Source organism: Drosophila sulfurigaster, chromosome 2R, assembly GCF_023558435.1.
Source record: "Drosophila sulfurigaster albostrigata strain 15112-1811.04 chromosome 2R, ASM2355843v2, whole genome shotgun sequence".
In the NCBI taxonomy this organism is placed as follows: domain Eukaryota; kingdom Metazoa; phylum Arthropoda; class Insecta; order Diptera; family Drosophilidae; genus Drosophila; species Drosophila sulfurigaster.
In genome coordinates, this window is record NC_084882.1 from 1,954,222 (window position 1) to 1,979,130 (window position 24,909).

The 24,909-nt window shown below is 40.1% G+C and overlaps 1 protein-coding gene across 2 annotated transcripts in view; it reads right to left on the reverse strand.

Annotated features, from left to right (window-relative positions):
• LOC133836071 (myosin-VIIa) overlaps positions 1 to 24,909 on the reverse strand; it is a 169,087-nt gene that overhangs the window by 51,792 nt on the left and 92,386 nt on the right. For both annotated transcript variants that reach the window (XM_062266364.1, XM_062266362.1), the window contains 2 exons: positions 13,586 to 13,724; positions 7,508 to 7,903 (listed from right to left, as the gene is read on the reverse strand). In XM_062266364.1, coding sequence (XP_062122348.1) covers positions 7,508 to 7,903; positions 13,586 to 13,724 — 535 coding nt within the window. The remainder of the gene's footprint in view (positions 1 to 7,507; positions 7,904 to 13,585; positions 13,725 to 24,909) is intronic.

Genomic DNA, 24,909 nt, shown 5'->3' on the forward strand with positions numbered 1-24,909 from the left:
TGCAATCAAAGACTGATAAAGCACACAAGCAAAAATCCAGCGCTCCCAAACAAACAACAGGCGGCGAACAAAATAAACCCTCAGGAGTCAAGCCGAACTTAGAGAAAGGCAGCACTCAAAAAAGACGGACAAAAAATGAAGCCCTTCTTGTGAAACCAAACGAAGGACACACCTATGCAGACATACTCAAAAGCCTTAAGGAAACTGTGGACCCAAACGACGCTGACATTAAAATTCATGCAGTTCGAAAAACAATGTCTGGAGCGCTACTACTAGAACTGAAAAAAGGCACTCAAGTGAGCACCGATTTCATTAACAAAATCAAAGGTGCCCTACAAAAAACAGCGGAAGTAAAGGAACTCAAATCGACGAGCACGCTGGAAATCCGGGATCTAGACGCTCTCACTACAGCCAACGAAGTCGAGGAAGCCATACAGAAGATCCTTCCGGACATAGGGGACCGACTAAAAGTAGTGGTGACAAAACCAAATAGTCGGGAACAAGTGAGAGCATATGTCACACTCCAAACTGAAGCTGCAGAGACGCTTCTCAAAGCAGAAAGAATAACTGTTGGCTGGATTCGCGCCAGAATGCGCATGCAAACAATCCCCACGCGCTGCTTTAGATGTTTCGAGTCGGGTCACACCCAAAGAGAGTGCAAAGGCCCAGACAGAAGAAACCTTTGCATCCGGTGCGGCGAAATTGGACACAAGCACAAGGAATGCAAAAATCCTCCAAAATGCTGCGTGTGCGTCACTGCCGGACTGAAACCAGTTGACCACATCCCTGCCTCCAGCAAATGTGCATCGGTAAGAGCCCAAACATGAAGATCCTCCAAGCAAACATGCACCGGAGCAAAACAGCCGACTCGCTTCTCTCTCAGCTCGTGCTAGAGAAGGCGGTTGATGTTGTCATCATCAGTGAGCAGTACAAGATTCCCAAAAATGGTACATTCCTAACTGATAACACCGGGACGGCAGCCATCTGGCTGCCAAACATAAACAACTTCACCGTCACAAGAAGTGGTGCCGGACAAGGCTTCGTATGGGCACAAACTAAAATCTGTACAATCATGAGCTGCTACCTTACGCCTAGTGACAGTATAAATGAATTTAAGACGAAGCTAGACGCAATAGAAGACCAAGCACGGCAGCTTGGCGGAGACTTGATCATCGCGGGTGATTTCAACTCTAGAGCCATCGAGTGGGGCATGCCGACAACAAACCCCCGGGGCAGACGGTACTTGACATGGCTGCCAGGCTCGGGCTAGTGGTCGCAAATGAAGGGTCCACACCCACTTTTTGCAGACCAGGATGCGAGGGTACAATCCCAGACATTACTCTGGCGACAGAAAGAGCAGCGAGCAAACTACAGGAGTGGGGTGTCTTGGAGGACTACACGGGCAGTGACCACCAGTATATCTGCTTCTCCATAAACTCAAACCATAGACGTCGGCCCGATCATGACAAGAAAACCACCCGAAGGTGGAACGCGAAAAAACTGGACATCGAGAAACTCATCGAAGTACTCGACGCAAGTATGGAAACAGACGTAGACCCTAGGGACGCAAGAAGCGTAGTACGCCACACCATGCGCGCCATAGAGCATTCTTGCGCCGCAGCGATGCCCAAAACGACAAACTTCCTTAAAAGGAAAGCTGCCTACTGGTGGAACGAGCAGATCGCGAAGCTCCGAAAAGCCTGCCTACGCGCGAGAAGGAAAATGACTAGAGCCAGATCTCGAAGCAGCGCTACGGCGGAAATCGAGGAGCACAAACAAGCTAGAAAGCGCCTTAAACTTGGCATTGTCCACAGCAAAAAGAGCAAATGGGAAGAGCTACGAAGCGACATAAATACCAACCCATGGGGTCTTGGCTACAAAATCGTAACGCGCAAGCTAGGAGCGCAAAGGCCGACTCCGGAGCTCAACGAAAACGTCATGGCCAATATAGTCAACACGCTCTTCCCACAGCACGAACGACACACCGACCCCGAGACGCCCGCCCTCGAAGAGCCTCCTTTCTTTACAGAGAATGAACTCAGATCGGCAGCAAAATCATTGAAAAAACAACAAGGCACCCGGACCCGATGGGATTCCATCCGAAGCATTAAAAGCCATAACAGACGCACGCCCGAAAATCCTGCTAAACATGTATAATGCTTGCTTGATGGAAGGAATTTTTCCAGAGGTGTGGAAGCGACAGCACCTAATGCTAATAGATAAAGGGAAAGGAGACCCAGCTACCCCAAGTGCATATCGCCCGCTATGCATGCTCGACACAGCGGGGAAACTGCTAGAAAGATTATTAAAACCTCGGCTATCTACAGCCATAGAAATGGCAGGTGGCCTATCAAATAGACAGCATGGCTTTCGACCAGGTAGATCGACAGCTGGAGCGCTGCAGTGCGTCATAGAAGCGGTAAGCGATGCACAGAGAGGAAACGCCTACTCCAAAAAAAATAGTGCTCCTGGCCGCTCTTGACGTTAGAAACGTCTTCAACAGTCTGCGATGGACTAACGTCATCAATGCGCTAGAAAATAGCTTCGCTTCCTGATGCGCATGGTCCGCAGCTACCTAAGCAAACCAGATCTGATATACCAGACGCAAAGTGGGACCAGGCGAAAGATCGTCACTTCGGGTGCAGCACAGGGCTCTATCCTCGGCCCGGACCTGTGGAACGCTAGCTATGACAGCATCTTCTCAATAGAAATGCCAGACGACTGCAACCTGGTCGGGTTCGCCGACGACATCGCCGCCATCATTAAGGCACGCGACATGACGGAAGCGCAGCGGAAGCTAAACCAAGTCATGATGCGAGCAATGGCTTGGTTCGAAACCCATGGTCTAAAGCTCGCCACAGAGAAGACAGAATTAATAATTTTAACAAAACGGCACATCCCTCTCGAAGTGAACATGCACGTGAGCGACGACATAATAAAAACAAAATTATCACTCAACTACTTAGGCATCCGTATCGACCCAAGAATGACTTTCTGGACCCAAATAAACCACACAGTGGAAAAAGCGTCAAGGGCAGTGGCATCAATGAGTAAGCTGATGGCAAACGTTGGTGGCCCAACTGAGGGCAAGCGTAAACTGCTGATGTCAACAGTAAACTCAATACTGCTTTACGGCTCTGAAGCATGGGCAGACACCCTGAACATAAAACAAAAATGCAAAACACTTTTGGCCGATCAGAGGACGGCGGCACTTAGAGTAACGTCCGCATACCGGACAGTGTCGACAGCAGCAGTCTTGGTGATTAGCAACGAAATCCCTATAGACCTGAAGGCCAGAGAGCGATGGCGCACCTGGCTAAAGCGCCAAAATAACCAAGAATCTGATACCGACCCCAGAGAGGAAACTATGCAACAGTGGCAAGATCGCTGGACAAACGAAGAAACCGGTAGGTGGACCGCCAAACAAATACCTGACGTAAAAATATGGAGCAACCGAGACTTCGGCGAAGTAAACTACTATTTTACACAGTTACTTTCTGGGCACGGATACTTCGGAAAGTACCTGCACCAAAGAGGACTACGCCAACAGCCAAGCTGCGTGTATGGCGATGCCGATATAGACGACGCAGAGCATACTTTTTTCTCATGCACTCAGTGGCAAACAGAAAGAGAGCTACTTGAATCGCAGATGGATGGAATCTGGAGGCCATAAAACGTTGCCAAACTGCTCGTAAGAAACGAACAAAACTGGAAATTAATAACGAAACACAAAAAGAGGCGCCTGGCCGCAGGTGAAACGATGAGCTAAGAACACCAGAGCGCCCAGCCTGAAGTTATGCGCATTCAATGCGGTTCCGGGCTGGGAAATTCCGCCCTGAAACAGGGAAAGGGGAGTTTTTAGCGGGTCAGCATGCATATGCGATCCCCGCACAGCCATAGTTTGAGACGTCGCTATGGTGGTGTGTAGACATTTTCTTCCCTACCTCAATAAAAAAAAAAAATTATTATTATTATTATTTTTATATATTATATAAGAATCGAATAAGGCGCATCTGCCGAACGCACTTCAAGGCGATGGCATTACATATTTAAGTAGGAAATGGTAAACAACCAAAAATTGACTTGATATTGAGATTAGATCGCTGTCGATACTCTCAAACATGCCTCGACTATATATTTACGTGTGGCTGTCAATTAACATTTTTTTTTTACATTTAGTTTTATTCATCAATATAATTTCCATCTACGGCTATACAGTCAGTCGAGCGCTTCTCCAACCTTTCTATACCATTTTTTTAGATGGATGATCTTTAGCCCTCAAAATAGGCCTCAGTATCGGCAATCTCATCCTCATTTGATCGATATCTCTAGCCTTGGAGGTGCTTTTTGGAATCTAAAAAAAAAATCAGTAGTCGCTGGGAGCCAAATCTGCAGAATAGGGTGGGTGCGGCAGTAGTTCGAACCTCAATTCGCTCAATTTCAGCATTGTTGCCATAGACTTGTGACACGGTGCATTATCCTGATGAAACAGCGGTTTCTTTTTTGACATATGTGACGTTTTTTCTCGATCGTTTGGCCCAGTCGCACCTTTATATAATATTCGCTGTTAATTGTTTTACCTTTCTCCAGGTAGTCTATAAACAAAATCCCATATGTATCCCAAAATACGGACGCCATAACCTTACCCACCGATATTTGTGTTTTGGGACGCTTTGGACGGCTTTCATCGGCTACCACCCACTCAGAAGATTGACGACTGGATTCTGGAGTATAGTGGTGTATCTATGTTTCGTACATGGTTACGTAACGGCGAAAAAAATCGGTCCTATTGCGCTTCAACATGCTTAAACACGCCTCGGATGCTTTTGTTGCTTTTGGTTCGGTGCTAGCAATCGCGGCACCCACTTTGAGTAGAACTTCCTCATATCCAATTGTTCATGCAAAATCGTAAACACACTGCCTTCTGATATCTTTGAGGCATCAGCTAATTTTAATTTGCGGTCGGCCAATACCATTTTTTGCGATGTTTTCTGGCGTAACTGCTGTTTTTGGGCGTCCGCTACGCTCAGCGTCTTCGGTGACCACACGACAAAGTTTAAATTCATTATACCAATCCTTAATGGTTAATTTTCCTGGAGAAGAATTCGGGTAATGCTTATCAAGCCAAGTTTTGGCTTCTATTGTATGCTTTCCAATCAAAAAACAGTGTTTAATGAGGACACGAAATTCCTTTTTTCCATATTGTATATATTCACTTTAAAATTGCTAACTTAAAAGCACGTGGTCGCAGAGTTGAAACTTTGTACTGTAACTTTACACTGAGCTTATGATAATCGACACTATCGATAAAAATATCGATGTTTGCTTACTACTGCGCCCTATATGTCGGGCCGGGAACTAATTGAGCGGTGTGATATATGGTCACCCGGTTTAAACAAAAATGTGAATTTATATTAATGTGTAGTAAGCGTTGGTAGTATGTAATGAAAGTAAAAGTCACGGTTGGTTGTCTAGTTTTTGAGTGTCTGTCGGGGGTTGGTTTGGTTTGGTTCGGAACACAACGTAAATGACCTAAAACAGACATTATCATTATTATTATCATTATTGGCAACCATGAAAATTGTGAAAATCGCGCAGCTGAAACGCTATAAATGCAATGTATACAAAATCTGCGTTCCCACCCTCTTTGAATGAAGAAGAATATTCGTTCTAACATATTTTATGCATTTGACAATTGCCACTTTAGAATTCCAAAATCTCTGCTCAGCGAAATCAAAGCGAACTTATGATTACACGAAGAAATACAAAATCAGCATATGGGTAAGTCTCTGACGGATGTCGCGTGCGACCACCTTTACAGTAACAAACAAGTAAGAAAACTACAGTCGAGTGTACTCGACTGTGAGATACCCGCTACCCATTTTATCGGTATAGTACCGCATTCAAAAAATACCATAGACGGCACAATATACATGATTGTCGGTCAAAGCAACTAAGAACCCTAGTAAGTAGGCGTTTTTGTCCATACAAAAGTATTTCTTTAATAACTTCGACAATTTTTATCTGATCGCAACTAACTTTTCAGGAATCATAACTACTATAGTAGTTATTCTATATACCAAAAATCTATAATCTAAAACTCTAGGTTTAAAATTACGCTTGTTATTCGATTTTTTTGATTTGCGGTGGCGGAAGTGGGCGTGGCAAAATTTTTTTGGTATATACACTAACAATAGTAACTATACTAGCAATAGTAACTATAGTAATTATGATTCCTGAAAATTTGGTTGCGATCAGATAAAATTGGAAGTTATTAAAGTATTTACTTTTGCACACTCGACTGTAACTTTCTTACTTGTTTTTACAAATAATAGCTTAACGCGTGAAAACTACTGAAAAAGCTTATTAGCTCAACAATGAAAAATTTAAAAACAATGAATAAAAAGCGTGTGGAGGTAATTTCTCATGAAGAGATATAACATTAATTAAAGCTTTATCATCCATACCATCATAATTTTTTTTTGTAATTAGGGAAACTGTAGAAAAATATAATGCAACAAAAAATCATTGTTACAATCGTTCCCGAGATTGCTTGAATTTTTGAATCAAAACAAGTAAGAACCCGCTACCCATTTTGAATAAAAGAAATATATTTTGCGGTATTTTCTCAAAATATACCGAATATACTGCAAAATACTAAAAATATACCAAATGGTATATTTGGTATATCGACATAGTACCGCATTCAAAATATACCATAGACGGCACAATGTACCAGATTGTCGGCCAAAGCAAATTAGACCCCTAGTAAGTAGGAGTTTTTGCCCATACAAGAGTATTTCTTTAATAACTTCCACAATTTTTATCTGATCGCAGGAATCATAACTACTATAGTAATTATTGTATATACCAAAATTCGGAACTCTAGCTTCAAAATTACGCTTGTTATTCGATTTTTCTTGATTTGCGGGGGGCGAAAATGGGCGTGGCAAAATTTGAAACAAACTTGATCTGCGTGCAAACATAACAAATGCTGTCGAAAAAAAATTATATCTCTATCTCTTATAGTCTCTGAGATCCAGTGATTCATACGGACAGACGGATAGACACACAGACGGACATGGCTATATCGTCTCGGCTGTTGACGCTGATCAAGAATATATATACTTTATAGGGTCGGAGATGCCTCCTTCTACCTGTTACATACATTTCCTGCCGGCACAAAGTTATAATATCCTTCTACCCTATGGGTAGCGGGTATAAAAAAACTATAGTAATTGGTCTCGACAGTGATATACTCGCTATTCATTTTACATTATTCTTCAAACATACAGAATTAGTATACCGAAAATAGACTAAATTATAGCAAAAAGCATATTGTGATATATGTAAAATGGTATATCTGACTACTATTGCATTTAAAGTATACCATAGTCGCAGTTCGAGTGCAGAAAGATATTTACATATGTATATGTGTATATTTTTATTGAAAGGCCGCTATCTGCTTTCCCTGCTAATAGTGTCTTGAACAAAAATCAAATCATACCTTGACAACGCTGTGTACTGCTTGAGCATACAACATTCCAACTTCAACTGGATCCTGGGATAATTCTTTTGTTGGCTTAAACAGTCTTTTTTTAAATACAAATCGATTTTCACCATATGAAGATCCATTAGATAGACGTTTATAGTTTATAGATGACGTTTGTTTACATTCCCATGCGGATATTACATCATATAAATATTCGTAGGTTTTAATATGATATTCTCCATCAGGTCTTGATTGAAAAATAGCCCATCCCTCAATTGAAGCTAAATTAAGCTTGTCAGCTAGCTTTTGCACAGCGTCGCTTGCAGTATCCGTAGGATGGACATCAATGGCTTTAGTACGAGAGTCCAAGAAAAAAAACCTGCATACTATAGTGCCAAGTCGACGCATTGCCTGAAAATTAAATTAAGTCAGATTAATATAAAATCATCATGTCAATGTAGTTCAAAGTCCTTAAAACATTTTTAACAAATACCTTTCAATACATTTTTAACATATGAATGGACCTAAGGTATGGTGTAATGCATTTTCCAAATCCTTTCTCAAATCAAACTGTAGGTGTCACAATGCATGATTGTTGACAATTGAGCAGAATTAAAATAAAATAAATTTTTAAAATTCGATTATACCTTTTGATACTACGTAATGAAGTTGACAAAGAAAAAGGTTAAGTGATAGAGCACAGCACCATATTCAACACAACTGCGACACATTTTGAATAAAAGCAAAATAATGCGCTATTATTCTCAAAATATATCCAAATACTACAAAAATACTCGAAATATATCAAATGGTAACTTTGGTATATCGATATAGTACCACATTCAGAATATACCATAGACGGAGCGATATACCAACAAAGACCCCCTAGTAAGTAGACGTTTTTGCCCATACAAAAGTATTTCTTTAATAACTTCCACAATTTTTATCTGATCGCAACCAAATTTTCAGGAATCACAATTGCTACAGTTATTATTGTATATACCAAAATTCGTAACTCTAGCTTTAAAACGCTTGTTATTCGATTTTTTTGATTTGCGGGGGCGGAAGTGGGCGTGGCCGAAAATTTGAAACAAACTTGATCTGCGTGCAAACATACCAAATGCTGTCGAAAAAAAATTATAGCTCTATCTCTTATAGTCTCTGAGATTTAGGTGTTCATACGGACGGACGGACAGACACACAGACGGACATGGCTAGATCGTCTCGGCTGTTGACGCTGATCAAGAATATATACACTTTATAGGGTCGGAGATGCCTCCTTCTACCTGTTACATACATTTTCTGCCGGCACAAAGTTATAATACCCTTCTATCCTATGGGTAGCGGGTATAAAAAAGATCCCTTTTTTGGTACTAACACTGTGTCTAAAAGTTCATATTACACATTTTGGACGCCACTGATTCACACTTTCGGCTTATAAAAGAGTTAGACTGAATCCACTTTAATCAGGAAAGTTCGACTCCACGAAAGACAGGTATACGCTGAATTACCACTACGTTTTATGAGCTACACATTTATAGACCGGTCACAAACATTGATTTTTTTTAAAATACATACCTTGAATATAATAAAAAACCAAACTTCTAACAAATTCGCTAAAAATTGTAAATTTGCGAGGAACTCGAAATCAATGCCCGAAAAAAGAAAGAATTTTCTATAGCTCTTTGCAAAATCGTGTGTTTGACCGTTCACAGATGATGATCAGTTGATCATAGAGCTTTTAAAAAGCTTTTAAAAATCTAATCAAAGCATCTGCTATCGGTATGTGAAATAATATTAACGGTTTTTTAAATTTGAAAATTTTAATTAAATGCCGCTAGCGAGACCAAATCGCCCACTGTGTGCCGAACGGTTGACACGACTGTCAAAGCCGAGATCCGCATGTGTACCAAGGACGTAATTTACACGAAAAGCTTCCCATACCGATCAATTATTAGGCCCAAGTCCCTACAATTCTCCAGTTTGGATAGTGCCAAAAAAACCCAAACCAAAAGGGGAATATCATATGATCATCGATTTTATAAAATTGAACACCTACCCGATTCCAAATATAAACTCCTCTTTAGGCAACCACGGCAAAATATAATGGCTAAAAAACGTGCCCGCCATTTTCTCAAACTCCACATAACGACATTAACAGGCATGCTCCGGTTTTCACTTTCGGTTTTCGTTTTCGTTTTGAAATCGAAAACGACAAAATTGGTGCTCCCGTTTTCACTTTCACAAGATTTTTTCGAATTGCAATTCGAGAAAATTTGACTTGCCGAAATGAAAAGTAAATGCCTTTTTCTATATTAAATTGGATCTTATTTGCAAAAGGAAAAAAAGTAGTTGACTCATTGGTTTATTGTCGTTCTTTTAAGACCGCCAGCAGATCAATTAGGCTTGTAATTATTTTTAAAACGACTAATTTCTGACCCCACCTCAAATTTGATATCAAATTTTGCCGTCGGCAACAACAATTTTCGTTTTGGTGAGCGACCGATAAGTCCGACACCATGAGTTATCGCCTAAGCTGCCATACTTTTGATAGAATGAAAAAGCAAGTTAAAAATACTTGTATAATCAAACGGATGGCGATAAATTTGTTGAAGTTGGGTAAAATATGTTTTTTAAAAATTAATTTATTTAATTTAATTACTTATGTGTTAAAATTTTATAAAAAAAATTGTTGGAATAACCGGAATGAAATACATTAAAAAGGTGGCATCCCCATTTTTTGTGGGTAACAGCTGATTGCCGTTCAACTGATTTTTTTAAAGAAAGTATCAAATCTTTCTTTGCAAAAAAGAGAAAAGCCAAATATATTTTATTGAGGGGAAGCATAAATAAACAATGCAGGATAAAAATATCTTTATGTGAGTTCAATCCACGCACGAAATTGGACATACAAAAGACATTTTTTTGCGTTGTTTACTGAACAAATTTAATTGTTCCTAAGAACGGATATTTCCTCATTTGTGTAACCTAACCGATATTTAAATAGTATATCTATTCCTTTTAATGTCATTGGCTTTATACTTTTTATCCCTTTTGCTGCTGAAGCTTTGTATTTATCTATAATTAACAATATTTTCTGCATGCTTTCTGATCGTGATTAACCAAAACACAAGTCAGCTGTTTTAGCAGTAAAAAATGAAACGTTCCGATAGCAAAACGATGACCAAAAACGTGTGAAAACCGGAGCACCTAAAAACGAAAATCTCGGTTTTGGTCCCAAATCGAAAACGAAAACGAAAAGTGAAAACCGGAGCATGCCTGTAAGTCTTTAAATGTCGAAGTGTTTACTCCTGGTACCTTTCTTTGATGTTAGCAGAGGTGAGAATGGTTTAATTCCCTGCTTCTAATACGTTAGTTGCGGTGTCACTGCATAAACAGATTTTTATTTCAAGGCTTTCTGCTAATACAATATTTAATGGTTTTCGGGCTTATATTAAGTCCAAATATTAAGCCAGTGTTAAGCTGAACAAATTTAATTGTTCCTAAGAACGGGATATTTCCTCATTTGTGTAACCTAACCGATATTTAAATAGTATATCTATTCCTTTTAATGTCATTGGCTTTATACTTTTTATCCCTTTTGTTTCTGCTGAAGCTTGTGGATATACCACTACCTAGTATCTATAATTGAACAATCTTTTCGGAATGCTTTCTGATCGGTGTATTTATCTATAATTAACAATATTTTCTGCATGCTTTCTGATCGTGATTACACAACAGTTCTTGGTGATTTTAATATTTATCTCTTGGAATTCCACCAATAATTTCAATGGACTCCACAACCCTTGTTTTAATTGATCGCCTTTTAGTCTCAGGTTATAATATTCAAAATTATCTAAACTGGTTTCTATCAATGTGTATAAATTTTACATTTTATATTTATTTTGATATTTACGAGAACAGATGGAAATATAAGTACGAACACCCACACATGGGCTTCACGCGACACCTAATCAATACTCTCATATCAGATAAGTCAGTAATCTAAAGTAGTGTTTAGAATTTCTGGTAATTAGTAGAATAAAACTGCCGGGAAATAGCTGCAGGCACTCCAAATCTATTGCATGGAGCCTTTAAAATATTATAAAATCCCCAAAACGCACAGACAGGTAAGAGGCCCAAGGGAAATACGAATCCAGAAAAATTATACTTCCAACCAACTCCGATACCGAACTATTTGTGTGAAATATTGAACATCGATGTGTTAACCTTGGAGAAAAATATATACTTGAGTTCTCACCAAATTTGCTAAACTCTTCCCTCTGAAATTGCTGCCGATAGCGGTGGATAGATACAATAATTCTGTTCAGTCAGTAACATAAAATAAGCCAGTAAATATATTTTTTGATCGAACGTCCAGAATAAACTACCAAGAAACAAAAGACATCAAACGACAAACCTTGGAAGATATAAGGGGACTAATAGAGCATAATCAGATCACAGCTAATGCAAGTCATAATAAAGACAGTGTTCAGTGGGAGAAAATATTCATAGCCAATAAGGAAGACAAACTGAAGGATACAAATGTAACTATAAAGGCAAGGTTTCATAAGTCCGTTATTAGAAATTGTAATATAATCCGCACCTACCATTATAACTCCTATTTTTGTCACAATAATATAAGCATGGCTTGCTCAAACCATAGGGACCCTCAACTTCACATAGGATGCGATTCTCATTCGATAGGGTTTCATCTGGCGCATACACGACAGATTTAAATTGATCAATGTTGTTGACTTGAGCAAAATACAATTTCTCATCAACGAAGTAGCAAAGAAGGCAGACGCAATTTCAGGATCAGTATGTACTATCTGAAGGAAGTATCCGAGGACATTAGCAGACTAAAAAGCGTACCTTCGCGAACACCTCATGCAATAGAATGACAAGGCTTCACCGGACACAGCCGATTAGGACGCAATACTGAAATCTAATGATAGGCTCAAAGGGAATAACGACCAACATATAAAGAACTCAACACTGTCGTTGCACGGGTAAATGCAATCGAGGGGGAGCTTAACACCTTTACAGCGATCTTGCAGCTGGCAATAACACTAGCAAACCAGATCAACAAGATTTCCCAAGCTTACTATCTATCTGAAACATCTTGCGATTAACACCAATCTCTTGGACCAGATACCAATCTGACTTAGCGGAAACTTATTGAAGCGGTTGAATTCTCTCGGCAGTCAAGCATGACCTGTGGAATGCTACTTTTGTACATAATGGTCTTATCAAAGAAAACAGACACTCAGCTGGTGTGTCCCTCCCAATAGTCATCGAGAAAAAACAAGTGGTGCTTGGAACACGATAAAATGTCTCAACAGAGATCTACACCGCCTTAAGCAATTGCTTTTCAATTGGAGAAATATCTGCTCAAACTGAACAAGTAAGAAAGTTACAGTCGAGTATGCTCGACTGTGAGATACCAGCTACCCATTTTGAATAAAAGCAAAATATTGCGGTATTTTTTTTTTTCAAAATATACCAAATATACAAATACTATAAATATACCAAATGGTATATTTGGTATATCGATATAGTACCGCACAAATACTATACACTGCACATAATACCAGATTGGCGGCCAAAGCAACTAAGACCCCTAGTAAGTAGGCGTTTTTGCCCACGCACAAGTATTTCTTTAATAATTTCCACAATTTTTATCTGATCGCAACCAACCAGTCCGCACTGTTGACTAAACATCAAATTGCTACCGGAGTCTATTGACCGGCGGTAGCCAACTTCAGCAAGTGGAGACACACTGAAACTGCATGCGCGAAGAATGCCGATTCAGCGCTTATGCCGCATTCCAAAGCAGACAAAAACTGCTGGCCACTTCTAGTGTGGCGCACTCACTTTTGGAAACGCCAATGTTAAGATAAACAATACATTTTTATAACAATATAACAATTTGTTCGATTTATATTTATACATGTGTTGCTACCAATTCGATCAAATGTAACAAATCCAAGAAATAGAAAGATCGATTTTCATCAGTCTCCTTAAGCAACCAAATACACTTCGAAAATCAAATAATTACAGATTAATTATGTAATAACTTATAATACTTACTGCAACTTCGACACTAGATGGTGCTTGCAATCTCGTTGAGACTTTAGTACATTTACAATTATCGAAACACCACTGAGCATATTGTCTCAGTTTTCCATCAAACGAGTCCAATTTTTGCTTTAAAAATGATACGAAAAACCTGTAAGAGGGTTCAAAAAATTAAATGATTTATTTACATTGGTCAAAAAAAAACACGATATAAAACTATTGTCTCGTATCGTCCTCTGTTTTACTTTATGCTTTAAAAGTAGTTATTTGTCTCAATGTAGATTTTGCACTTTTTTGCTCCTATTAAAAAGAAGTATTTTACAACCTATGTAAGATGTCATGAAGACAAATTATTACGTTTAAATTAAAAATAAATGAGATTAAAACAAATATCAAAAGCATGGTTATTCAAATTATTTCTTGAATCACTTCAAAGCTATTTTATTAGTCACAAAATTAATTATCGGGCATCATAAAGATAGTCAAGACTTTAGATTTGAATCTGTGTCTGAAAGTTGTTTTCGTTGGTGGAAATTTAAAACAATAACAAGTGCTATCAAAAGTTATAGCTATGTATGTACATCTCTAATAGTCCCTGAAATCTAGGAAGTTACCATTCGTATAGAAGTCATGTTTCGTTTAAATTGACAAATGTCTATTAAAGATTATTTTTTTAAACTTTAGAATCCCATCTGCTAAAGTACAAGTGCCACTATTTAAAAAGTGCGAGTAATAGTGTCGATAATAAACATCCGAGGCCGCGAAACTCCTGAACGTTGCCTTGACATTGCCGCTGACGTTCCTGTAGTGGTCGCCCGCAAAACCCCGCGTGAGTTCCCGCTACCCATTTTGAATAAAAGCAAAATATTGCGAAAATATTCTCAAAATATAATGAAAAAAATACTACAAATATGTCTTATTGTATATTGTTGGTATACTGATAAGTTACTATATTCAATGTATACTATAGAGTGCAAAATATACCAGATTGTAAGCCAAAGCATATAAGAACCCTAGTAAGTAGGCGCTTTTGCCTATACAAAAGAATTTTTTTAATAACATCCACAATTTTTTATTATTTTGAGATTATTACAGCAATATTTTGTTTTTATTCAAAATGGGAAGAGGGTAAGTAATGGCGGTCCTGCTCAGCGTCGACTCCATAATCTCAAAACGCAACAATTACTGCAACAACAAGTTATGAGCAAGTCAGCTGACACGGTTTAGACAATGTTGCAGCAGCAGCTACAATTTTAAAATTGGCAGCAACCACTACAACAACAGCAGCAATTCAGAAACAAGACCAAGAACAGCAACGTAAGCAAGACAGCGATAGCCTGTAAAGACTGCAAAAAATAGTGCTTGACATGGCCAACACGATTTGTCAATATTCTGGAAGTAAATTTGGCTCCCAAATCCAGATGAACGTTCCAGAATCACAATGAATCCACTAAAGATTCTTATTTGGAATGTCAATGGCATAGCTGGAAAAGCCAAAGAGGTTGAGCGGTCAACAATATCTAATTGGCGGAGACTGGAATGCTAGACAGTGAATGTGGGTGACACATAAAACTCACCGAACGCGATCTATCAGAAGCAGTCGCTGTCTGCGGAGCCAATGCTCTTGCTACAGGATCGACCACAAGGGACCCATATGTTGACAACCACACGCCCACCTGCATTGACTTTGGAATGGAATAGCTGATTTGCTGATAAATGTAAAGCAGATCTGGGACCTTAATTCAGATCACCTAGGGCTTGTCATCACCGTACGCACAAACAGTGTTAATGTTACTACTTCTCCTCGGCTCATTACAAAACGCATTAATTGCCTGCATTAAAACAGCATTTTGAAGGCAACGCAGTTTTCATAGACATACAACAAGCCCTTGCCAGAGTCTGGCACGATGGCCTTTTGTGAAACTTATGCGAACGACATTGCTGTCTTCTACAACTCTCCCAGCTGAGCAGAAGCAGCAAAGGATACCTGGATACCTTGGCTGCATGTTGCAGAATGCTTTACTCTGAAAAGATTAGTTTTAACCACTCCAGCTATTCACTTGGAAGGCGTGACCTTTGAACAACCCACCCATGCGAAATATCTTGGTATCGGCCTGGGCAAGAGACTCATTTTTGCCCCACACTTAAAAGCTGTCACCAAGAACTGTGACCACCTTACACCGGAATCTGAGACGCTTAAAGCGACAAAACGTTCAACCAAACGTAAATTTCACATGAACTCAAATAAACTCAAATAGTTTTTTCCCTGTGTTGTTGAAGTACTCTTTTCCTTTGCTGTACCGGTTCAATACTTAATTAAGAAATTAAATATAAAAAAAAAACTAACCATCTAAGACATCAGCATACACATACCAATATAGGCCCATACAAGAATATTTCTTTCATAACTTCAAAAAATTTTATCTGTTCTGATACTATTGTATGGGCAAAAACGTCTACTTACAAGGGTTCTTAGTTGCTTTTGCACACCATAGTATATCTTGAATACAATACCATATCCATATACCAAATATACCATTTGCCATATTGTTTAGTATTTCTCGGTATATTATTTTGTTTTTAATCAAAAAGGGTAGCGAGTATCTCACAGTCGAGCACATTTGACCAAACATAAAAAAACGATGACAAAACGTAAGCCTATAAAAAAGTTAAACCCCTGTGAACTGCCGTAGAACCAACTCCAATTGAGCGACTTCTACGTGACCCAGCAGTATAAAAGGGAGGACTCAACCACTGAGTGTAGTACAATAAAACTATAAAAAAAAAACCCGAATCCAAATATACCATTCAAACTTATTTGAATAGAATTCAATTTATTACACATTTCTGAAATCAATACTGGTTCTATTAAATAATAATAATAAATAGAGTCAATTAAACTCTAAGACGATCTAGTTGAGTCAATGGCCAACATGTGTAAGTGACATGCCGTGCGTAATGAATGAAAATAAGTCAAGAACGAAAAAAGTACCAAATGTAATGTGTCTAATTAGGGATTTTTGAAAAAGAATGTTGACAGAAGTATCTTTGGAAGAACAATAGCATACGCATTAGTAATACATCGTTACGTTGGCAATAAGCACAAAAGTAGTTCTGACGAAAGCTTTTGCCGACGAGACTATCTTTTACAATTACCGATAGCTTTGTGCCTATTGACTTATTAAAGCCAACCTATACCGATAAGGTGTACCGACTAGCCTCCACCACCCAAAATCGACATCGTCGGTTCGGTGGCCTCAAGGTCGCACCCGCACATAACCATTGCTGCGTCCTATATCAGCATAACCAGCACCAAAGTTCCCCAGAGGGTCAGCGATCACCGTCATTGTGGGACTTAACTACCCGACACCATTAGCGACACATTTACTCATTTTTGTTGGGAAAACTAGAGCTGTTTCTATGCAGTACAAGAATTTGAATTTAGATTTTAGAAAATACAACATTAGCAGGAGCTAATTCGAACGACGTTGTCTTTTAAAACCAATTGTATTTTTAATAAAATAAGTATTGTATCATGTAATCTATGTTATTACATATTATTACACCAGTTTAATGTACGACATCAATTTAGCGGGCATCTAAAAGTCGAGCGTGTCAATAATTTAAAAAAAAACTGCATATGCGTAAAAAAATAAGAAGTACTATCGAAATTATAGATCTCTATACACAATCTCTTAGAGTTCCGTGTTCAACGACCATTACTGGTCTTAAATTATCGGAGCTTTATAAAGATAATAAAATCATAAAGGTATATGAAGTAAAATTTTGATGCAATGGTCTTTCCCAAACCAAAAATTACAAAAAAAAAATTGATTAATCCAATGTCTAAAAGAATTTTTTAACTAAAAAAATATCAAAATGCTGTTATTAACCAATAATCTTTAATAGTTAATCAATAAATAAATAAAATATAGAAATGTGTCGTATATTTGATACACGTGCAGCCTAGCTAAAATTTAAGCATATGTGCTATTTTTAACGTTACTTGGAAACGGGAGATCCAAACAGAATCAAAAATATCTCATTTTCCCATTCTACCACAAGCACCGAAACAAAAAATTTAAGTGTCGTTTAATTTTAGGCAGAAGTGTAACGGAGCGATTGATGCGAACGAACTACAATAGGTGTTGATGCGAGCGCATTGCTAAGTGAGTGGCACACCTCCGCTCCGCCGACCGAAAAGCACTCAAAGCTTTTTCGCTCAATAGCAATGCGCTCAATGCGTAAGAATGCACTCAAGCTCCAGTGCTCTCAGCTTCTCTCTCCCACAACTCACCACCGCTGAGCCGCGCTCAGAATAGATCGACGAAATGCCGTCGGCATTTTCTCTATTGTCAGTTCAAACCAACGATTCATTCTCTACGGTCTAATTACCCCCCATTGTGCGTGTACAACAACCCGCTAAGTTTCCTAATAAATATACATTTATTATAAGAAAAACCGCGAGTGTTTTTATTTCGGAAAAGGAAGAACTTGGAACTTTTCAGCGCCCCTACGTTATCATTTGGTCCTTCGAGCCGGATTCGTGTACGTATGTATGCATGTGTGTTTTTCCTTTTTTTTACAAGTGCAAGTGCAGTGACAAGTGAAAATTATCCAGAGAGATACATATATTAAAGTGCGAAGATTATATATTGTATATATTATATATTATACATATATAAGCGTACGAATTAATTAATTTAAATCCAAGCTGTGTACCAGCATTTCGTTTTGCTTAATTCTTGTCCGTTTGTTCGTTTGTATGTCGCGATAATCGCCGGCATACATACATGCACGAAACCTCCGTCTGATCCTAAGACCAAGGTTGCTTCCGTCCCAATTCCTCGGCTGCCAATTGTTACTCGTTCGCAAAGTAAAATGGCACACAATGCAGTAGATTCGGCATTGACAAAGTTCATCGCCGCGACTGACCGTATCAGTCACTTTGCGGCGCGAATCAACAAGCCTTCTACTGACAGCCCGTCCCTGTACACGTGTCAGGTCCGGAGGGACCAGATGCGTGCCTTGTGGGACAAGGTCGAGAAGGAGTACGAGGCTTGCTCCTGCGTCATGTCGGATGAGATGACGACAGACGAGTTGCCTACTATTCAGGCAAATTATGATTACTGCTACCTTCTCTATGAACAGTGTTCTGCTCAGTTAAGTGAGCAAATAGCTGATGCCTCCCAGGCACTCACACCCCGTACACCCGTACAACCGCAAGCCGTGCAGTTCATGTCCACAGGGTATCGCTTAGCTCCGTGCGACACCGAAGTTTTCGGAGGCGATTACACTCGCTGGCGCACCTCAACTCCAAGACCAGCGGTGAAGCCCATGCCATTGTGTCAACGTCTCCTTTGACCAATGAAGGGTTCCAGTCGGCGTGGTCCAGCTTGACTGAGCGTTTCGAGAACAAACGGTTGCTCGTAAACAGTCAGCTGAGAATCCCTTTCAATTTGCCCGCCATTGGGCAAGAGTCTGGTGCAGCCATTCAGGAGTTGCAGAGCACCATTCAATGGTGCCTGACGGCCTTAGAGCACTCAAGGATCAACACAGAGAATTGGGATTGCATCCTGGTTTTCTTGTGTTCTTCGAGGCTCCCCAAATTGACCCTTTCTCTTTGGGAACAGTCCATACAAAATAAAAGCGACATTCCAACGTGGGTTGACATGAACGCTTTCCTTCTAGAACGGTATCGCACCCTAGAAGCGATAGCAGAAGTGTCATCCAGCACGAATGCTCCGACGGTTTCACGAGTCTCACGCAAGAAGGCCCCCGTCTCCAAGCAGGTTAACTCCTTTGAGAGTAGGGTGACTTTGAAAACCCAGTCCTGCAAATTGTGTTCCCGGGAGAATCATCCAATTCGCTTGTGCCCTCGCTTTCTCCAGATGGGTATCAACGATAGGGTCAATTACATTAAGCAGCAAAAGCTGTGTTTGAATTGTTTCGCACGAGGCCATATCTTGGCCGAGTGCACAAGTGCGCACAGCTGCTTTACTTGCAAGGGTCGTCATCATACACTCTTGCATCGAGTGAGCCCGGCGCCGACAGTCACAAGCCCCACTTCGTCTCCAATACAGACCACCTCCACCCAGTCAGCTAACGTTCAATCTTTCCTGGCAGTTAACACACAAGGTGTTCTGCTGAGTACAGCTGTTGTACACATTTGCCATCACGGCGTTCGGCACACAGCACGGGCTCTGATCGATTCTGGATCAGAAGCTACCTTCATTTCTGAACGATTGTTCAAGCGCTTGAGGATGCCATACACATCCGTTCAAGCCCGCGTCCCTGGGTTGACTCAAGTTGTAGCAGCCCAGCCCCGTAAGCATTCGTCCTTCCTCAATTAGCAGGAAAACTGCCCTCATGCGCAGTCCCACAAACCATCCTCGACAATCTGCCAAGCATCCCGCTGGCCGACCCCAAGTTCTATGAGAGTTCGCAGATAGACGTGCTTTTAGGCGCAGATATCCTCCCATCCGTTCTTCTCGGCGGCTCTCATCCGAACGTTTGTGGGACCCTCATTGGTCAAGAGACCATTTTCGGTTGGATCCTGACCGGCCCAGTGTCGGGATCCACTTCTAACTCCATCTCGTCCTTTTCGACTCGACTGTCCGTCGATCGAATTCCTACGATCGGTCCTGTGACAGGACCCCCCTACAAGTCTATTTCAGTTTTTTCGGCTCGACTGTCCGTCGAACGAACCCCTAAGAATGGTCCTGTGACAGGACCCTCCTCTACATCTATTTCCGCTTCGAAAGGTCCTGTGACGGGACCCCACTCGAAACCCTCTTCGGCTCGACTGTCCGTCGCGTGTTCCTCTAAGCTCGATCCTTTGTTAGGCCCCCAATTAAAGTCTATTTCGACCTCTTCGGCTCGACTGTCCGAGCGCACCTCTACGCTGAAGCCTTCATTAGGCCCCCACTCAAAATCCGTTCCGTCCCCTTCGGCTGGACTCTCCGTCGAGCGAACCTCTATGATCGATCCTATGATAGGACCCAACTTGAAGTCTATTTCGACACCTTCGGCGCGACTGTCTGTCGAACGAACCTACACGATTGGTCCTGTGACAGGACCCCCCTCCGAACCTCTTTCAGCTCGACGGTCCGTCGAACGATCCCGGACGGAGACGAAGTCTCCCTCTACACCGATGGCACCGGTCACTCCGCGCGGGGTTTCCGTGCCTCCCTGCGCAACCTCGCGCCAGCCCAGGAGCCAACGCGACCACCCGGCACCCTCCAGAGAAGAACCACCAAGGACGTCCCATGTCAGCGTTTCCCAGGCCGGTATCCACAGGCCCAATCACCCACGCACCAGGCCCGTGCCTAGCTCCCCCAGACGGCATTTTCCAGTGCAAAGGAGTGGGCATACTCCCCACCGCGGCGGTCAGGCTACACATGGGGTCAGCGGCTTTCGAAGCGCGAGTTGGTTCCGTGTTGTCCCGTAAGCCGCATCAGCGAGTCGATGCTAGGGGCCTTGGGCCTCTCCATCACTCGCGTGGGCGCTGAAGGAGTCTGCACGGCGACGTTGCACTCCAAGACATCACCCACTCTATCTATCCTGATATTATCCTGCCGGGTATCCTCCCAAGTTTGATATTCTTTGCAATCCCAATATTGAAAGGGGGGAGAATGTTGATGCGAGCGCATTGCTAAGTGAGTGGCACACCTCCGCTCCGCCGACCGAAAAGCACTCAAAGCTTTTTCGCTCAATAGCAATGCGCTCAATGCGTAAGAATGCACTCAAGCTCTAGTGCTCTCAGCTTCTCTCTCCCACAACTCACCACCGCTGAGCCGCGCTCAGAATAGAGCGACGAAATGCCGTCGGCAATTTCTCTATTGTCAGTTCAATCCAACGATTCATTCTCTACGGTCTAATTACCCCCCATTGTGCGTGTACAACAACCCGCTTAGTTTCCTAATAAATATACATTTATTATAAGAAAAACCGCGAGTGTTTTTATTTCGGAAAAGGAAGAACTTGGAACTTTTCAGCGCCCCTACGGTATCAATAGCCAAGTGATCGAAATTACAATATTCAAACTAAAGCAAACTGCAGTGACCAATTAAAAAAGGACTTACAATTTCTTTACACTAACGATGTCTTATACATAATTGTTTTGGCGGATACTGCTTAACCAAACATATGTACGTATATGTACATACATACAAATATTTGTATTTTTTTTATAAGTATAGAATTATTAGTTTTATTTCGTTAGTTGTCCAACGTCTTATTAAGTGTTCGCGGTTTTCAATTAATGCATGCTATTCACAATTTATTTTGCTTTATGCGCGCGTCAACAAGCCCACGCTTGGTATCGCTGGGCCACTTGTTGGTGCTGCCATTGCACATTTTGTCCACAACCGTAATTTTAAAGCTAGAAAGTTGAAACTTAGAGAATTTGCTGCTTATTTTTGTGAATTTCGCATTTTCTTATTTTTTTTTTTTTTTAGTTTTTATTTTTTATATTTTTTGGTTTTTAATCACCTCTAAATCGTTTTCCGGAAAATCATTTGGAGTTACCTAGTCAAAAGAGGCGTTGACATTGCGATTTGTATCCAGCCAAATTTTTAGTAAGTAACCTCGACGAATAGAAACCTTGTTTGCATCTATTGAAATATTTAACCCTCCCGCAAATTCCTGCAAATTATTTAAATGCTATCTGAATATACACATAATAACTCAAACTACCACATAAGTTGTTATTTGAATCCTGTTGTATCTTGCTAGAAACACAAATATTTTAAGGTTATAACTAACAAAACTACTGCTTACGTATTTCATTAAAAACATGACAACAGAAAAGCACATATAATTAAACACTTATACAAATATTTTCTACATACCATGCAAAACATTTTCCAATTTAAGGTATTTTATTTGGTTAAACTGTTTAAAAATACGAGAACGCCAATTAAGAAATTTGACTAGTCAGCAAGCTTGCACGCACCACGTGGCAAGAACAGCTGACTTTTAACGGCTGGTGCAAGTCGAGGGCTGTGCAATAAAAATTGATATATTAACATGAACTTTTTAGGTTTTGGCCAAAATAAAGGCATTTCATCCCAATGTGCATTGTACGTCAACGTACAAATATATCTCTTTTAATTTGGGCTAGATCGTAATTAAATAGTCAAATGTGAAAATCGTATTGAAAATATTTCCTATTTATTTTCTTAACGATTTCAAATTAAATTCATAATCCTCTTAATCTATAATGGGGTATTCTTAAAGGTGGTATTTTGTATCTACGAGTTCCACATTAATAAATACATTTTGGGTGTTTACTTAATCCAAGTCTTCGCATAACCAGCTTGCGCTAAAACTTCTTAAAATAAGTATTTTAATCTTTTTTCTTGTTTTCTCCTTTATTTGGTTTAATTGTAGATTTATGGTTTGCTGATTCTTTATCTTTTATAGGTCACATAAATATATAAATACCATCAGCGAAACAATCGAATAATTCGCACTCTTGGGCAGTCGCATATAAATTTTGCTTTTGCAAATGCAAATATATCAATTTAGCAGCGCTGAATAGAAACATATAAGAAAACTACAGTCGAGTATGCAGAGGGTACACCCACTTTTAATCAAAACAAAACAGTGCGACATTTTTCTTAAAATATACCAAATAATATGCCGCAAAGTACTACAAATATCCTTAATAGTATATTTTATATAGTACTATATTCAAAATATACCATAGAGTGCTCAAATATACCAGATTTTCAGCCAAAGCAATTAAGACCCCTAGTAAGTAGGCGTGTTAGACCATACAAAAGTATTTCTTTTATAACTTCGACAATTTTCATTTGATCACAAAAAAACTTTCAGGAATCACAAAGACTATAGTTATTATTGTATATACCAAAATTTGTCTAGCTTTAATATTGCTCTTGTTATTATTGATTTGCGGGGGCGGAGGTGGGCGTGGCAAAAATTTGAAACAAACTTGATCTGCGTGCAAACATAACAAATGTTGTCGAAAAAAAATTATTGCTCTATCTCTTATAGTCTCTGAAATCTAGGTGTTCATACGGACAGACACACAGACGGACAGACACACAGACGGACATGGCTAGATCGTCTCGGCTGTTGACGCTGATCAAGAATATATATACTTTATAGGGTCGGAGATGCCTCCTTCTACCTGTTACATACATTTCCTCTCAGCACAGAGTTATAATACCCTTCTACCCTATGGGTAGCGCGTAAAAAAACGTACATGCAGTATTTATGCCCTAAAAGTTTATTTAAAATATTGGGGTAGTGACATTTTGGTCAATACCTCGGTTATTAATGACCGCATCTTTCTAAAACTTTAGTTTTCTTGTCGGCTAAGGCGCGCATTATCCATTCGTAGATAAATAATTAAGGAAGAAATGTACATAAAAATTTGGATCGAAATCTCTTGACCGTTTCTTATGAAAATTTACATTTTGTCAATCCACCAAAACAAGTTGAATTTGCAGGTTTATCAGGAAACTCGACCCAGTTGGGAATCTGTCAAGCCAGAGCCGAATCAAGCCGGAGCACGATAGTATTGAAAAAACTTTGGCATGGGCAGCACTTTAAATATTGGTAGTTTGACCCACCAAAGTGCGCCTCAATAAAATAATGTAATTAGAAGAATATACTAGAGCGTTTTTCACTCAATCAACCGAAACATACGGTCAGTCCGATAGAGTCAGCTGTACCGCGCATGTGCAAATTTAGGAGAAAAGAAATCAAAGCGAGTTAGCAGAGCCAAGGCTTTGACCTAGATAAAAGCGATAGTGTGTATAGTATGACTGTGCCAGTGTGATTACACGCCAGTACTCGTCTTGCCTACACCGCGCATCTCGTTTTTTATCATTCGCGCAAAGCACAGAATTTTCCCGTTAGCTGTAGAAGTGTGTCTACAAACCCACTATTCACATATTGATATAGTGGTAGTGTACCCTTCGATCGACGTTGGACATGAAGACAATCCCAGAGTTATATATACAAATATTTTCATTAAGTATCCAAGAAATATCTCGAGAAATAATAATAAAGAACTAAACAAGGGTAGGGTGTAGGGTTTCAGCAAAAACACAAATTTCTTGTTATTTGTACCCATGGACAGCGATAGTTACCTCAGCGTTGTAACGGTTCGCTACAAGTGGTGCCCGAGCAGGAACCCTACAAGTCAAGTGGAACTCAGTTTCCGAGTGGCATAAAAACCCACTAACAAAGTGTGATCGCGTACCCCGAATCGATATATTTAGCAAGTTTTCAAAAATGAGAGCAAGCCACAACCTCTGGTTTTGACCAACAATTTTTACACGCCTCGCCGTTTACCCTGACCA